The 15,123-nt window shown below is 60.7% G+C and overlaps 2 protein-coding genes across 5 annotated transcripts; both read left to right on the top strand.

Moving 5' to 3' along the window:
- The first annotated feature begins 941 nt into the window (after positions 1–941).
- On the top strand, positions 942–3,439 carry NPM3 (nucleophosmin/nucleoplasmin 3). Of its 2 annotated transcripts, XM_036437957.2 has the most exons (6): positions 942–1,097; positions 1,389–1,474; positions 1,719–1,838; positions 1,969–2,062; positions 2,906–3,030; positions 3,113–3,439. In XM_036437957.2, the coding sequence occupies exons 1-6, from the start codon at positions 992–994 to the stop codon at positions 3,119–3,121; spliced, it is 540 nt and encodes a 179-aa protein (XP_036293850.1). In that variant the 5' UTR covers positions 942–991; the 3' UTR covers positions 3,122–3,439. The 2 variants fall into 2 exon arrangements, with proteins under 2 accessions (XP_036293850.1, XP_036293851.1); XM_036437958.2 differs by lacking the exons at positions 2,906–3,030; positions 3,113–3,439 and adding an exon at positions 2,366–2,623 and having other exon boundaries at positions 1,969–2,135.
- A 5,216-nt stretch (positions 3,440–8,655) lies between these two features.
- FGF8 (fibroblast growth factor 8) lies at positions 8,656–14,892 on the top strand. 3 transcript variants are annotated; one of them, XM_036437949.2, is made up of 6 exons: positions 8,862–8,893; positions 8,962–8,998; positions 9,530–9,616; positions 9,877–10,057; positions 13,169–13,275; positions 14,130–14,892. In XM_036437949.2, exons 1-6 carry the CDS (start codon positions 8,862–8,864, stop codon positions 14,418–14,420), a joined length of 735 nt encoding a protein of 244 aa, XP_036293842.1. In that variant the 3' UTR covers positions 14,421–14,892. The 3 variants fall into 3 exon arrangements, with proteins under 3 accessions (XP_036293846.1, XP_036293845.1, XP_036293842.1); XM_036437953.2 differs by lacking the exon at positions 9,530–9,616 and having other exon boundaries at positions 8,656–8,893; positions 9,910–10,057; XM_036437952.2 differs by lacking the exon at positions 9,530–9,616 and having other exon boundaries at positions 8,656–8,893.
- The last annotated feature ends 231 nt before the right edge of the window (positions 14,893–15,123 follow it).

The following is a 15,123-nucleotide window of genomic DNA, read 5'->3' as shown; positions in this document are numbered from 1 at the left end:
GGTGTACTGTGTAAACTTAATTTCTGTGTCCGCCTCGTATCTTTTCTCCTGCCCTTCATGTCTCACCTGCAAGCAAGTATTCCTCCTCCCTCTTCATAGCTCTTGAGGGCAGTCCTCTCCTCCTCCCATCTCCAATAAAAGACCTCCTTTCCGGTTTTCCCAAGGCAAGGCCAAAAATAAAAGTAGACTGGTTCTTGGCCTAGTCGCCCTTTTGTCAGTTTTAACTTCGGTTATATAACTTGGGAGCAAATTGTTTGACTTCCTGCTATTCAACAGGATAAGGAACATGCTTTTAGTGTGGTTCTTGATTAAACGGTGAAAGCTGGGAGAGTAGCCCAAAATATGAGCCCAGAAAGTAAGGTGGAAGGATGTTCTGGAATGATTTGGGAGGAGCTCGAACCAGGAGCAGGAGTTAGTCTTGCCAGCAGGCGCCAGCATCTGAAGCTCAATGAAGATAAGCCATCTGGATAGTAAGCTGCGAAGTCATTGGAGCTGGAAGCGAGTCTAGGAGAGAGTGATTTGGTACAAGATACCTGGGGTTAAATGCCACTTACGGCTACCCGACTCACTTGGAGCAAATGCAAATGGTGCATTTCCCTGTTTTTTTATAAGAAAAAATGCCTTGAAACACCTTTGCTGGGGGATTTGGGAAGGTTTCCATGTTTATAACCTAGTTTCCCTTTGAGGAAAGTTTACCCCGGGTTGGGAGAGATGGAGAGCACCGAGGTAGGAGCTGCCCGCAGGAAGCCTTGGTGGTAATGAGGGCGAAGGGGAACATTAATCTCAAATTCCCGCTTCCCTCATGCAGCTTCCCCCTTGCAGCCTCGGCCCGCCCCCTCCCCCCCTCCTTCGGAGCAGGCTGGGCGGGGTAGCTGGCCCATCGCTTCCGGCTCCCTCTCATTGGCCAGCGTCCCCTCGGTGGGCGGGGCGCCGCCGCTGGGTTCCCCGGTAAGTACGTGTCGGGGGCGGGGCTCCGGAGCGCCCTCGCAGCATGGCCGCCTCGTTAATGTTCTGGGGTCCGGAGAGCCGAGCCCGGGCCGGGGGTGTCGGCGGGCTGCGGGGCCCCGCTCCGGTCACTATGGACAGTTTTCTCTTCGGTATTGAGGAAGGAGGGGTGAGGGTCGTCCTGGGCGGGGTGAGGAAGGAATGCAGAGGGGTGCACGGCACGGGTGGGGGCGGAGGGGGCTTGCACGCGGCTGCTGGAGCGGAAGTGGGGGCCAGACCCCCGTCCAGGTGTGTGGGGCGGGCTCCGGGCCGAGCGCCAGGTGTTCCGGAGAAGTGGGCGTGTGAACGGTGGCCGGTCAGTCCACGGCCACACGTGGTAGAGTTTGGGGAAACGTCCCCTCTTTCCCCACAATCGTGCACACTCACACCCTGATCTCTTCCAGGCTGTGAGCTCTCCGGCCACACCCGCTCTTTCACTTTCAAGGTAGAGGAAGAGGATGATGCAGAGCACGTGCTGGCTTTGACCATGGTGAGGGGTGGGGAAGAGGGGTGGGGATGAATAGCTTGTCCTGAGCAGGCCACGGGTGGGCCTCTGCCTGTAGCCCGCCCCAAACTTTTCTTTTGTGGGAATCACCTCCTCTGCCCCACCCCCCAATGGCCTCCCGTGACCAGGTAATTCAGAGGGACCTCTGAGGTTGAGCAAATTCTAGGATAGATGCCTCCACTGTGTCGCCTGCTTAGGGAGACCCCAAAGTCTTGTGTACCCTTCCCAGCTCTGCCTCACCGAGGGGGCCAAAGATGAGTGTAATGTGGTAGAAGTTGTGGCCCGTAATCATGACCACCAGGAGATTGCAGTCCCCGTGGCCAACCTCAGGTTGTCCTGCCAACCCATGGTGAGTTCCCTGGCCATACCCGGGGAGGGGGAAGGGGGGAGGGGGGAGGGGGGAGGGGGAGGGGGGAGAGGAGAGGAGAGGGAGAGGAGAGAAGGATTGGGCTAGACCTTCATCCTTGTCTTTCTCCTAGCTCAGTTTGGATGACTTCCAGCTTCAGCCTCCTGTAACCTTCCGCCTGAAGTCAGGTTCTGGTCCTGTGCAGATCACTGGGCGGCACCAGATTGGTGAGAGTCCTCTCCGTTTCCTTCAGTGGACTCTCCTTCAGGTCTCCTGTCCATTTCTGCTCCTCCTGACTCCACACTTTTTAAAAATATATTTTATTGACTTTTTACAGAGAAGAAGGAGAGAGAGAGAGAGCTAGAAACATTGATGAGAGAGAATCACCCATCAGCTGCCTCCTGCACACCCCCCACTGGGGATGTGCCTGCAACCAAGGTACATGCCCTTGACCGGAATTGAACCTGGGACCTTTCAGTCCACAGGCTGAAGCTCTATCCACTGAGCCAAACCGGTTTTGGCCTGACTCTACACTCTTGCCCCCTCCCAGCCTATCTCCCAGTGTAGCTGCCGTACAGGTTCTACATGATGGGTCCTTCACTTTCTGTCCTCATGCTTCCCGCCTTCCTGGAACCTGTCTCCGCTTCTCCAGCTCCAGCGATGTGTAACCCTTTGGCTCTTTGTCACCCAGTTTAGTATCTGAGGTTCTTCCCATCTTTTTTATTTTCTTAAATATATATATTTTTATTAACTTCAGACAAGGAGAGAGAGCTACAAACATCAACAATGAGAGAACATTGATCAGCACCCTCCTACATGCCCCCCACTGGAGATCGAGCCCACAACCTGGGCATGTGCCTTTGATTGTAATTGAACCCGGGACCCTTCAGTCCGCAGGTGGACGCTCTGTTCACTGAGCCAAACCGGCTAGGGCGGTTGTTCCCATCTAGACTATAAGTGCTGGGCGTTCAGGGCCCTGCCTAGCACCGCGGTGCATGAGTGAATAACATAATGAGGGAGACCTGGCTTTAACTACCCCCCCTTCCTTTTACTACTTGTGTGTATGCCAGTTACTGTAAGCAGTGTTTCTGAGGAAGAAGACAGTGAAGAAGAGGAGAGTGAGGAGGATGAGGAAGATGAATTGTACCCCATTCTGCCTGCCAAGAAACAGAGGGGCAGGCCTAAACCCCCCTTGGTGAGTGGGAGGGCAGGGTGCCTGGGAGGTCAGGAGGAGCAGACGAGGGCCTGAATGCTGATCTCTTCTTTGCTCTCCTCAGGTCAGCTAGCTGCTGCATACATGCCATACACCACGTTGCTGAACAAGTATCAAGAATTTTAAATGTCTCCACTGAAGAGGGGCTTGGGGCTTTGGGAATTGGGCTGGTACTAGGAGAAAGGGAGTCCCATTTTTGCTAGGGTCCTGATGTTCTAATTCTATACTATGCCTGGGGCTCCCCTTTTCTTCAGGAGTGGAACTCTGAACTGTCTTGACCCTGTTTCCCTTTGAGGTTGGAGGTCAGCATTTGAAGCTCAGGACTTACATATTTTAAACACTTTTTACATTTTGGGTAAAGGATGAAAATAAAGTGGTGTAGAGTTTTTTTTTTTGCAAAACTCATTGTGTGGCTTCTCTCCCTGCTGGGCTGACATTCCCCTAGGGACCACCAGGTGGCACTGTGGCAGCATTGAGGGTGGCCCCAGGCCTGGGGGAGGCTGACGAACTGTGGGATCCTGTTATCCCTAGGCCAGGCCTAGGCCCAAACTGTCTAGCTAGAAGAGGACCTCCCAACACCAAACTCATTTCCAGTTCCTACAGGTGGGGGAGGGCCATCCCAGGAGGTTATCAGCATCCAAACAAGGGGTCTGGGCCTCTGTCAGCACTCAGGCTGATGGGCAGGGGGGCAGATAAGGGGGTTTAAGCAGCCCGAGGAATGTGCATCTCTAGCCCCATGAGGGGGCTCAGAGTAGGGAGGAGGCCAGTCCTTGCTCCTCCTTTCAGCCTTGCAGACTGTCTCCGAGCTGATCTGGGCCTTTAGAAACCTGATTCCAGGGACCAGATGGAGGGGGTTGGCCAGATTGGGTGACAGGGAAACCAGAATCCTGGTGGCCTGGCATATGGGGGCAGAAAGGAGCTCCTGGGATTCAGCCTCCTAGGTTAAGGGGTTTCTTTCTCTCTCTCTCTCTCTCACACACACACACACACTGCCTGGTCTAGGGGCTCTGGTGCCTGGAATCAGTTGGTCCTGGCGCTTGGCTGCTGCTGTGCCCGGAGAGAAAGGGATTTACTTGATGTGATGTGTTGTATTTGTGGCCAACTCTGGGGTCAGCAGTTCAGCAGCTGTGTTGATGGGGTGGGGGTGTCTCAATGCCAACAAACAAACAAATAAAAGGTTACCTCTTGAGATAGCCTGGGGCCAGACATGCTGAAGATGGACAGAGAACAGTGCCTGCTGGGGCCAGGCCCTCTGCCTCCCACAGATGAGTGAGCAAGTGGGAGGGGTCCCTAGATAACCTGAGAGGCTGGTATTGGGCCAGCTGGGGTAAGCTTCGGAGAGCACTTCCTCTTGAACACATCCTGAGAAGTTCCCTCCTCTTTGTGGTGAGGAGCAGAGGCCCAGATTTTAACCTCCCTTTCCCTCGAATTGAAGATGACAGAAGATATCCTGCTGTTTTGTGGTGATCAGGGTTACAGGCCCCTTTATCCTCGCCAGGAGCACTTTGCTGAAGTGCTGCTGCCAGGAACCAGGGCAGCCAGGCTTGCAAGCAGTCACCTTCCCACAGCAGGGAGCAGAGAGGGATGGGGGAGGAAGAAGCTGGCGCCCTCTGGTGGGCGAGGCTGGAACCACCGGTGGCCGTGTGGCTACCCCGAGTCGCCTCTTTAGGGGCTTGAGGCGTCCTGGGGCCCATGTGCCCTGCAAGGTGTCTGGGCGCCGAAGTTTGGGCGGAAGGCGAGGGAATAAGTTATTAGAACGGAATTAATTCCTTTGCTCATCATTCACTGTGAGGGCTCTGGTTAGAGCGCTTCCCTACCTCCTCTCACCTGCAGCCTCCAAAGCCCTCAGCACGTGCACGCTTGGAGGCGAGGGAGGCCCGCTGGATGCTGGGAAGAGTAATCTCTCCGGGCTTGGTAGGGGGGAAGGCCGACCCAGCTGCCTCCTGCGCATGGCTCAGCTCAAATATTTACCTTCGGCGACGCCGCTGATGGCTCATTGTGTGCCTTGACTTTTGTCTTGGGTCTCAGTGAATCCCCTACCGGCTGCTGCCCGCAGTGGGGGCCCAATCCACATCTGCCCCTTGGTGCTGGAGGTCCCCAGCCGGACCGGGCGCCCCGCGGAGAGGACTAGGAATTAATTTTTCTTCCCCCACCCCGGTCTCTCCTCGATTCTCATTCCTGCACCCTTCGCGCACAGTAGGAGCGCTGCCAATTCACGGGGATGAAGGCGAACAGCGGCTCTGCGGGGGAGGGGGGCAGACCTGCCTTTGGTGCGGGGACGGGGAACGGCTCCCAGACGGAGCCCCAAGTGCTTAACGCAGTCTCGACGATTTGCATTTGAAGGGTCGGGGGAGGGTCCGCGGCGCTTTGAACGCCGGGCGCAGGAGGCGCGCGATGGAGCTGCGCGAGCTGGTGTGGATTTGAGGGGCCGGGAGTGGCCGGGGGCGAGGGATGCGCTTGGAAAGAGGCTGAAGGTGTGTGTGTGTGTGTGTGTGGGAGGGTACCCGCGAGGGTGTGCTTGTGAGAGAAGCTGTGTTGGTGAGGAGTGTGTGTTTGTATTGGTAAGGAGAGAGAGAGAGAGAGAGAGAGAGAGAGAGAGAGAGAGAGAGAGAGAGAGAGAGAGAGAGAGAGAGGGAGGGAGAGAGAGAGGGAGAGAGAGAGAGAGAGAGAGAGAGAGAGAGAGAGAGAGAGAGAGAGAGAGAGAGAAGGGTATTTGTGTTTGCGAAGTGTGGGGGCGGCCGGGAAAGGTGGCCGGGCTGTCACTCAGCGATCAGGTTGACAGGCACTCCCTCATCAGGGCCAGGGAGCTCTGATTGCAGATTCAAGGAAACAAAATAGCAATTGTAATTACGGGGCTTTGATAAGATAAAGGAGAGGGCGAGCTGGCTGGGAGGCTAGCGAGGGAGCGAGGGCGGGAGGGAGCAGCCTGCTGGGGCCCCTAAGGAATATTTGCATCTGTCACTCACAGAGGGTACCCAGGCTGTACCTGGGGCCTGGTTAGGGTGTGTCCCCATCTGTGGCCCTCTAGAGACACAGGCTTTTGGGGGTACGAGAAGAATTCCCTCTCTCTCCCCCCCCAAATGGAAGAGGATCAAGTTCAGGGGAAGTTCTTCAAATGTAAAGGAATTCTGGTCCTGCAGAGGCAGGCCCTTTGGGAGAGCTTAAGGTGCAGGACCAAAACCCTGACATCCACACTTGTAGGCCCAGATGCCTGGCTTCTCTGGGCGAGAGGGGAGGGTGCTGATCACAGAGGTTCAGCCCAGGGCCTTCAGAGCCTTCTGGGGCCTCCAGAACCTGGTCGGACCCTGATCTGAGCCAGGAGCTTTGGCTCTCACCCCCACTCCAGGAAAGGCTGGTGCCCAGAGTCACTCTGGTTGTGACTCCAGGGCCATGCACAACACACTAAGGAGAGGCTGGGTGCTGGGGTGCTGGTCGCTGGTGGGGAGAAGGCCCTTCCTGTCCTCTGCTCTCCATCTCTCCACTCATTCATTCATTAAAGTCTGCAAGTAAATCTTTTCAAGGGCCCACTATGCACAGGCGAGAGGCGAAGGTGGTGAGTCTCCTGCCTGCTTGAAGCAGTGCAGCTGGGGAGGTAAGCACTCAACAGGTGCCCCTCAGGCCTCTAGTTCTGAGGAGCACAACAAAGCAAAGGGGATGGTCTGGGCCGTGGGCAACGGAGCCCACCTTACCTGTCTCCCCACACCCCACCCAATGCGGCCATTTTCCAGTGGGCTCTAGCAAATAAATGGTTGTGTTTATGATTATTATCTGTTGGGGCTAGGGGGTGAAGGCGAGTCTCTCCAGGGAAGCAGCACATGGGCTGAGGTCTAAATGCTCAGCCAGTTTCCCCATTGCTGGTTCACCGAATATGAACTGCACAGCAACCCTGCCCAGCTCTGTGCCATGAGCTGCAAGTGCCAAGCTCATAAGACATGGTCCTTGCCTGCAGGTCTGTCTGGGCAAGAGCCAACAGAGTGAACAGACTCCTGGAGGGAGCAGCAGGTGGGCTCAGGAAGCCCACTCCTCTGAGGAGGGGTGAGATCTTGGGACAAGTCCTCTGACTCTGTTCTCCCATGTGCACGTTGCTCAGTGTTAGCAGTGTGGCTGGGAGTGGGGGGAGGCAGGACACAGAGAAAGGAGAGGAAGGCAGACCTTGGCTGCCTGCTGGAAAAAGGCCTGCTTACTGCCTCTGGCCTAATGGCTTCCTGAGACTACCCAACTCCTCCATCCCCATCCCCAAGGACGAGCAGGGGCCAGCGGGGCAGGGGAGGTGTGGTCAAAGGCAGCAGCTGGGCTGGGCATCAGCGGCTCCACCTGCTGCTGAGAAGTACCCTCCCCCCCCCCACACACCGCTGCTCCCCCACGCTGCTCCCCCAGAAACCCCCTCTCGCCTCCACCTGGGGAGGTGGATGTGAAGCAGTGAGAGGCTGGGAAAGCTCAGACAAGCCCACCCCTCCTCCTTGGGCACTTCCCCCACCCCCGTGGACACAAAGCCCCAGTCCCTGGCTTGGCTCGTACACAGTAGGTGTGTAAATACCTCAAGTGCACAAATAATGAGACTCGGAGGGAGACAAGCTGGCGGCCTGGGGGAAGCCTCTTTCCCAGGAGAAGCAGCGGGCAGCAGTTCCTTTGCCCCATCAGCTTGCTGCTTTGGGGGTGGCAGGGGCTGGGCGTCCTCTCCAGGGACTTCGGGGCTCCCTCGCATAGGTGGTTCCTAGTTCTTCCCGAGTCTTGGCGGGCGCGTGTGTGTGTTTGTATGGGTGGGGGTGGGAGACAGGGGGACAGGGGCGGGAGGAGACGGTGATGATGGGGGCGGGAGGGGAGAGGGAGAGATCTCTCTCTCTCTGGCTTCATGGAGACTGAACCGGACAGGAGAGACAGACAGGGCGAGGGGTTCAGCGGGAGGCCGGGGCTGGATTCTCTGTCGCGCATGCACTGCCCGGGAGCCCGGTTCACAGCCCTTCAGTCCGGCGTCCTCGCGGCTTCCCTGGGGGCAGGCCCAGCGGGAGCGCACAGTCGGTGGCCCAGGGGGAGCGCACAGTCGGTGGCCCAGCGGGAGCGCACAGTCGGTGGCTCGGTGGGAGCGCACAGTAGGTGGCCCAGGGGGAGCGCACAGTAGGTGGCCCAGCGGGAGCGCACAGTAGGTGGCTCAATGGCCAGTCGCACCTCCTGGGGCGAGAGAGCCCTGGGCCCCGTCGTGGAGCCCTGACACCTTCCCACTCACCCGAGTGCCCGGGGACCCCATGGAGCAGGCGCCCGAGGCACCCCCGTCCCCGCGTGTCCAACCCTCCAGAGCGCGCAAGGGGACAGGCCCCGGATGCGGGGGGGAGAGGCGCCCACCCCGGTGGCCCACACCCCTCCGGCGGGTCCCCAGACCCCTCCCCTGGCGCAGACCCCCAATCCCAGCCCCGCCAGCCGCCCCGCCCCGGCCGCCCCGCCCCCGCCGCGGGCTGCCTCCCGGCCCCAGCTCCCAGCCGGGGCTGCGGGCTCCGGCCGCCCGCCCCGCGCTCCCCCCTCGCGCCCGGTGCGGCGCCCCCCGCCCCCTCCCCTCCCCCTCCCCTTCCCACCTACCCACCCACCCTGCCGGCCCGTTACCCTCCGCCCGCGCCGGCTCCCGAGTCGCCAGCGGCCACCGGCTCCCGCAGCGGCGCGGAGCCACTCGGCGCGGCCAGCTCGCCCTCCCCGGGACCCGCGGAGCCGCGTGGGCATCGCCGCCGGCCCCCGCCCCGAGCCGCCCCGCTCGCCGCCGCTCCGGCCCGTGCGCCCGCGGGCGGCGTCCTCCCGCCGGCTCCCCGCTCCCTCCGGGCCGCGCCATGGGCGGCCCCCGCGCGGCGCTGCGCTGCCTGTGAGTACCGCCGCCCCGTCCCCCCGGCCGCGCGCCCGCCCGCGCTCACCCCGCTTTTGTCTCCGCAGGCTGCTGCACTTGCTGGTCCTCTGCCTCCAAGCCCAGGTAGGCGCCGCGCGGGGCCGGGCCGGGGCCGGGCCGGGGCCGGGGGCCGGCGGGGTCCAGGTGGGGCAGGGCCGCCGGGACCGACGCCGCGGGGCTGGAGGGACCTTACCAGCCGACCCTGACCTCTCGGGCGGGGGGCTGGGAGAAGAGGCAGGGCCCGGCACAAGGTCACCCAGCGGTGGCGGCGGAGCCGGGACCCGGGGGCTCAGGGTCAGCCCCGCGCCGTGGCCCGCGCCCTCGGAGGCCGGGCGGCCTGAGCGCACGGGACGGAGCGCACGGGCCGCACCTGGCGCCGGGGAGGGGCCGGCGGGCGGGGAGCGCGCGGCCAGGGTCCGGGGGCTGCGGCCGGCGGGGCGGGGGGCTGCGGCCGGGACCCTCTCGCGCCCTCGGGGGCGGCTGGTGGCCGGTCGGGCGGAGCGATCAGGTGCCCGGGCCCTGTGCGCCCTCAGCGTTTGCCCGTCAGTTTGTCTGTGTAAATGTCAGGGGTCCGGCGGCGCTGCCCCCTTACTCAAAAGCGCCCTGCTCTTCCAGGAAGGCCCGGGCGGGGGGCCTGAGCCGGGCAGGGAGCTGGCTCCCCTGTTCGGAGCCGGGCGCGAGGCCCAGGGTGTTCCCCAACAGGTGGGTCCGCATCCTCCCCGTCCCCGCTCGTCCACGTGAGGCTGGGTGTGCCCGGCTCTCCCGGGAGGGGGTGGGAGCCTGAGCTGGCATGGTGGGGGGACCCCCAGTCCCTGCGGCCGGCTGCCGGGGGCAGTGGACGGGGTGGGGTGGGTGGGAGGGTTGGGTGGGTGGTGGTGGGGGACAGGGCAATGGGGGCCACTTGGGCCCCTGGGCAGAGTAGCATTATAATGGCGTGTTGTGTATTTTTCAATTTCCTAAAGGTAACTGTTCAGTCCTCACCTAATTTTACACAGCATGTGAGGGAGCAGAGCCTGGTGACGGATCAGCTCAGCCGCCGCCTCATCCGGACCTACCAACTCTACAGCCGCACCAGCGGGAAGCACGTGCAGGTCCTGGCCAACAAGCGCATCAACGCCATGGCGGAGGACGGGGACCCCTTCGGTAAGGCGGCGGGGGGCAGCCTGGAGCGGCTGGTGGCACAGGCCCTTCCCTTGGCCGGCTGAGACTGCACCCACCAGCCCCAACTGTGTGGTGCGGTGGCCCCGGGGCCTGCAGGCTCGCCAGCTCAGAAGGCAAGGGGTTAAGGCATGTTGGGGGTCAGCTGGAGAAGCGAGGTCTGGGGAAGGGGCCTTGGGGAGTACTTGGCCCACAGGTGCCCCTTCCCTGCCCAGCAGATGAATGAATCCAGGAACTTCCCTTCCCACCTCCCCCTTGCGGGCACCCCTCCCCAGCTGCAGGTGGAGGCGGCAGAGGGGTCAGGGGGAGGGGGGCCAGGTTGGAGGGAAGCTCTTGAAAGAGGATATGTCGCCAGGGCCCACGAAAGGAGAGTGGGAAAGAGAAGAGAAGTCCCCCCTTCCCCGCCACGCTCACAGCTTGTTGGGGGGCGGGGGGAATTGGTTGTTGCTGTGAACCTTTAAACGTTGTGGTCAGAGGGGTCAGTCCCACCTGGGAATGGGCCTGGGGAAGGGAGCCCAGGAGCCCAGGTGGTGGGTCAGAGCGGCTCCCTGTGGGGTGGTGAGTGCAGGGAGCTACTGCCTGGCCGGCCGGCCCGAGAGTCTGAGGACTGATTGATTTCTAAAACATTCAATATTCCTGCCTTGAAAGGAGGCCAGTTTCCAGAGCCCGATGTACCCCGAGGAAAGCAAGCCCTCTGGGCGGCGGGTGTTGTTTTTAGAGAGCGATTATCGTGAGTTTAAAAACCTTTAAATAATGACCAAGTTAAACAAGCATGAAAGGAGAGGGGAAGACTCTATTAAAATGTAATAAAAAGGTGAGGCACTTTAAGAGCTAAGAAGAAAAATGAAGAATGATATAAAACAGAAAAAGAACAAGCCCTTTTTTTTTTTTCAGATGTGGAGTTTTGAAAAGAGTTGCAAGTCTGTAAATGTTAAAAAAAAAAAAAAAAAGAGGTTCAAGATTGTTCTCTATGAATCTCTGGAGAGACCCCCGCGTCTGGCAGAGCGATTAAAACTCTTCTTACTTTCACCTTTTTTAACATTTCCTGAATACTTTCTCCTCTTCTCGAGCCAGTTTGGGGGATCGAGTATGTCTCGCTGCATTTTTTCTGCGTCGACGTAGCTGACTTCTCTTCAAAGCTGGAGAAGGAGACATAATTTTCCTGGGATAAATCTGTCACTGGGTGGAAGAATAGGTTTGAAAATGTTAAGCTTTCCAAAAGCCGGGGCCGGGGAAAGCCGCGGTGGACGGCAGCCCCAGCTCCCCAGAAACAGCCAGCAGGAAGGGGAGTGGGGGCTCTGGACGGTGGGGGCGGGGGCGGCCTGCACGGTGGCCCAGCTCCCCCGCTGGGCTGGCAGGGCCAGCCAATCGGCCCTTTGTCCCTCCAGAGGGGCTGCGAGCTGCCCTTCTCAGCTTCCAGGGAGCGGGGACGCATGCCTGCCTGGCTCCTGGGCTCACTCGGTCAGAGCAAATGGCCGGGCATCCCTGGGTTTTGGGGTTTTGTGGAGGGAGGGAGAGGCTGCGCTGGCCGTGGAAGAACTCGTCTTTCACATCAGGGGGCTGACGCCCACGTCTCTCCTTAAGCAAATAGGCTGCTTCCCGGGCTCTGTGGGCCCTGCTTGCCCGGCAGGAGGGGAAGCGGGAGGGCCCAAAAGCAGAGGCTTGGGGTGTGCAGCCAGGACAGGAAGCGTCTGGAAAAGAGCAGCAGAGAGGTCCTAGCGGCTTTCTGATGGGCCGCAGAAAGGGACAGGGGGGGCCTCCTCCATCCCTATCCGCCCCCCGTGGCCAGAGTCCTCTGAGGGGTCCTCCCTTGCCCTTGGCCCATCAGCGTCCGTCTGTCCTGGCCCCTAAAAGCGCCCGCTCCTGGCCCAGGAGGACGCGCAGGGAAGGGATGAGCAGGCTGGCTGGATCCAAGAGGAGGTGGTGGGTGGGAGGAGAGGTGACAGCTGCATTCTCCCCTGGCTGACTGGGAGCCAGACTGAGGACTTGGCTGTGGGGTCCCAGCTCCGTGCTTATGGGAAGGGGGTGGGCGGCCTCAGGCTGGGCCGTGAGGGTGTCTTGCTGACCCTGATGCCCATCTTCCCAGGAGTTTCAGAGACAGAGGCGGTGCGGCCTTGTCACTGTGGGAGTCCCAGAGCTTTCTCCAGGCAGGAGGAGGCTGAGCTCTGCAGCGGGGATGGCAGGAGACCCACCCCCTTCTGTCCCAAAGGGCTAAAGCAGCCTCAAAGGGAGGAGTGACACCGGGAGCTGGTAGGAATTGGCCTCTGTGGCGAGTTGGCTGTCTGAAGGCACGGAGGAGGGGGAAGAGGCATAGCATTCAGCTCCACGTTTCCTCTCCAGACAGAGAAAAGTGTGCCTTATTCCTCCCTCCGCACCCTCAGAAAGGGCTGGGTCCCTGGGGCGAGAAGCCTCGCTGTGGTGGCCATTGAAAGAGGAAAAACCAATGAGCTGTTGGTTTCTGGACACCGGGGCTGGGGACTGTGTGGCTGGGAAGCATGGGGAAGAGGCGGGATCCTCCACGCTGGCGTCTGAGTTCTGGCTGGGGCTGTGTGAGGGAGAGCTGTGCCATCCCCGTCTTCTCAGCAGAGCAGCAGTGGGGCAGGGGGGCGGGTGGGTGGATGGCAGGGATGTGACTTAGACCCCGAGGTACCAGAAACAGGAGGGAATGCTTTGACATTTAGCCTCCGGACTGGAGGTCGCCACTGCACCCAGATGTGTATAATTAGCTGCAGGCCCGTGCACACAATGTTTTGAGTTGGAAGCGTCCTCATAGATCTTCCCATTAGCAGGAGAACTCTAGTCGGGAAGCCTTGACATAAACGTCATTACTGTCTGGCTTTAAGAGATTCTTTCCCATTGGATGGCCCCAAAGCTGCTCTGCGGAACCCAGTGGGCACACCGTGATCTTGTCCATCCTCTGTAAGCCTCCTGAGGCTGGGAAGGGGACTTGATCTTGCCTAGAGGGCTGATGCCCACCTCTCGGGCACCTGGGCCTCCGAGCAGGTGCTATAGGATGTGACAAGTGTGTGGCCAGCTGGGGCGAGGCCCCAGGTCCGTGGGGAGCTTCCGGTAACCTTCTTCCTCTGTCCCGGACAGCAAAGCTCATTGTGGAAACGGATACCTTTGGGAGCCGGGTTCGGGTTCGAGGAGCTGAGACGGGTCTCTACATCTGCATGAACAAGAAGGGGAAACTGATTGCCAAGGTGACGCCCCAGAAGGAAGGGGTCCCGGGAGCGGCTGGGGGCCTGGGGGGCTCCTCTAGGATGACAGCAGGGCGGGCAGGGAGACACAGGGCCACCTCGGGGTTACCGAATGCTCCGGAGAGAGAGGTGAGGGAGAAGGGAACTGCCTGAGAGAGGAAGAGCTATAAAGGCAAAGAGGGAAGAAGGAAGGCTCGGGAAGGGGCTTGGGGGGAGGCCGGTAAATTCCATATATCTTTTTAACAAATCGCCAAATTGCTTTGCTATTATGTCCAATTACATGGTACCAGCATTTGGAATGTTCAGTAAGCCGCAGGCCCAGCCCCTCGGCCGAGCTCTGAAATGGCCCCATTAGTCACGGCTCCTCTCCAGCCTCGAGCTCCTCGCTCTCTCGCTGGGCCTCTGGGGCTGCAGGCTCAGCGCCTCCCCGAGGGCCTCCCCTCCCCCAGGGGGTGGCTGCCCAGGGGCCCTGGACCCCAAACCCTCAGGGACCGAGGGGGGCAGCTGGGGAACCGGGTGGGTGCTGGCTGCTCTGGCCAGACTGGCGGGCAGGAGGCCAGGGCGGGCAGGGTCCGGGCCCCTCTCCCTGCTCTGCGGCAGGCCCAGCCCTGCCGGGGATGGCCATGTGTCGCTGCTGCCCGGGAGGACAGGAAGCTGCCGGGCGGGCTGCGGGTGGCGAGGGATTAGGAGCCGGTGCCGGGCAGGGGGTGGGCTGCAGCTCCTGCCCACGGTGCCATCTGCTGGGGAGCCCGCCTGCCGCCCGGGCCGCCTGCCCTCTGCCTCTGGCGGGGGCGGGGGCGGCGGCGGGGGCTCCGCAGAGAGCCCAGTAACGCCGCGCCTGGTGCTCCTACCTGCAGAGCAACGGCAAGGGCAAGGACTGCGTGTTCACGGAGATCGTGCTGGAGAACAACTACACGGCCCTGCAGAACGCCAAGTACGAGGGCTGGTACATGGCCTTCACCCGCAAGGGCCGGCCCCGCAAGGGCTCCACGACGCGGCAGCACCAGCGCGAGGTCCACTTCATGAAGCGCCTGCCCCGCGGCCACCACACCACCGAGCAGAGCCTGCGCTTCGAGTTCCTCAACTACCCGCCCTTCACGCGCAGCCTGCGGGGCAGCCAGAGGACTTGGGCCCCGGAGCCCCGATAGGCGCCACCGGCCGGCCCCGCAGCTCCCCCCGAGGCCTCTGGGGGGCACAGACCCAGACACTCAGCCAGAGGAGGCCTGCGCCCCTGAAGGCTGGGGAGCCGCCTGGGGGGAGCCCGGGTTCTAGTTGTTGATAATTGTTTGCTGTTTTTGTTTTGTTTTGTTTTGTTTTTTTTTTAAACAAAAGAGAGGCTCTATTTTTGTATTCCACTTGGCTGTGGTGTCTTCTTCACTCTCAGGAAGGCCGGGTGGTGGCCCAGGAGTCGGGGGGGCCTTTTCTAATCCGGCAGAGGTGCCCCTGAGCCTCCGGAGCCCCCAGTGCCCGTAGGGCCAGCTGGCCAGGCAGCCAGGAGCTCCACGGCACCCCCAGGTGGGGGCAGAGAGGGGAGGGGAGGCACTTAGGTCAGGCTTTGTGAGGGTGGGCATCCGTGGGGGGAGGTTGTGTATTAGTGCTATTAAATGACTGAAATATTTATTTAATTTGCATATTAAAAATGTGTGCTGGTGGGTGAGTCCTGTTGGGGTCAACCTCCCGCCCCTCTTCCCTGCCCCAGCTGGCCGGGGGGGGAGTGCGGGGGGCTGTGAGATGCAGCAAATCAGGCCCCATCTCTGACTAGCCTCCCTGCAGCCTGAGGCCCATGTCTGTCTGCTGTCTCCATCACTGACACTGGAGGGTTTTCCTGGGAGGACAGGAGCAGGGGAAGGA

This window comes from Pipistrellus kuhlii, unplaced genomic scaffold (genome assembly GCF_014108245.1).
Source record: "Pipistrellus kuhlii isolate mPipKuh1 unplaced genomic scaffold, mPipKuh1.p scaffold_m20_p_15, whole genome shotgun sequence".
Classification (NCBI taxonomy): domain Eukaryota; kingdom Metazoa; phylum Chordata; class Mammalia; order Chiroptera; family Vespertilionidae; genus Pipistrellus; species Pipistrellus kuhlii.
The sequence above is the reverse complement of the archived record's forward strand: the minus strand, read 5'-3'. Positions and strand labels throughout refer to the sequence as shown.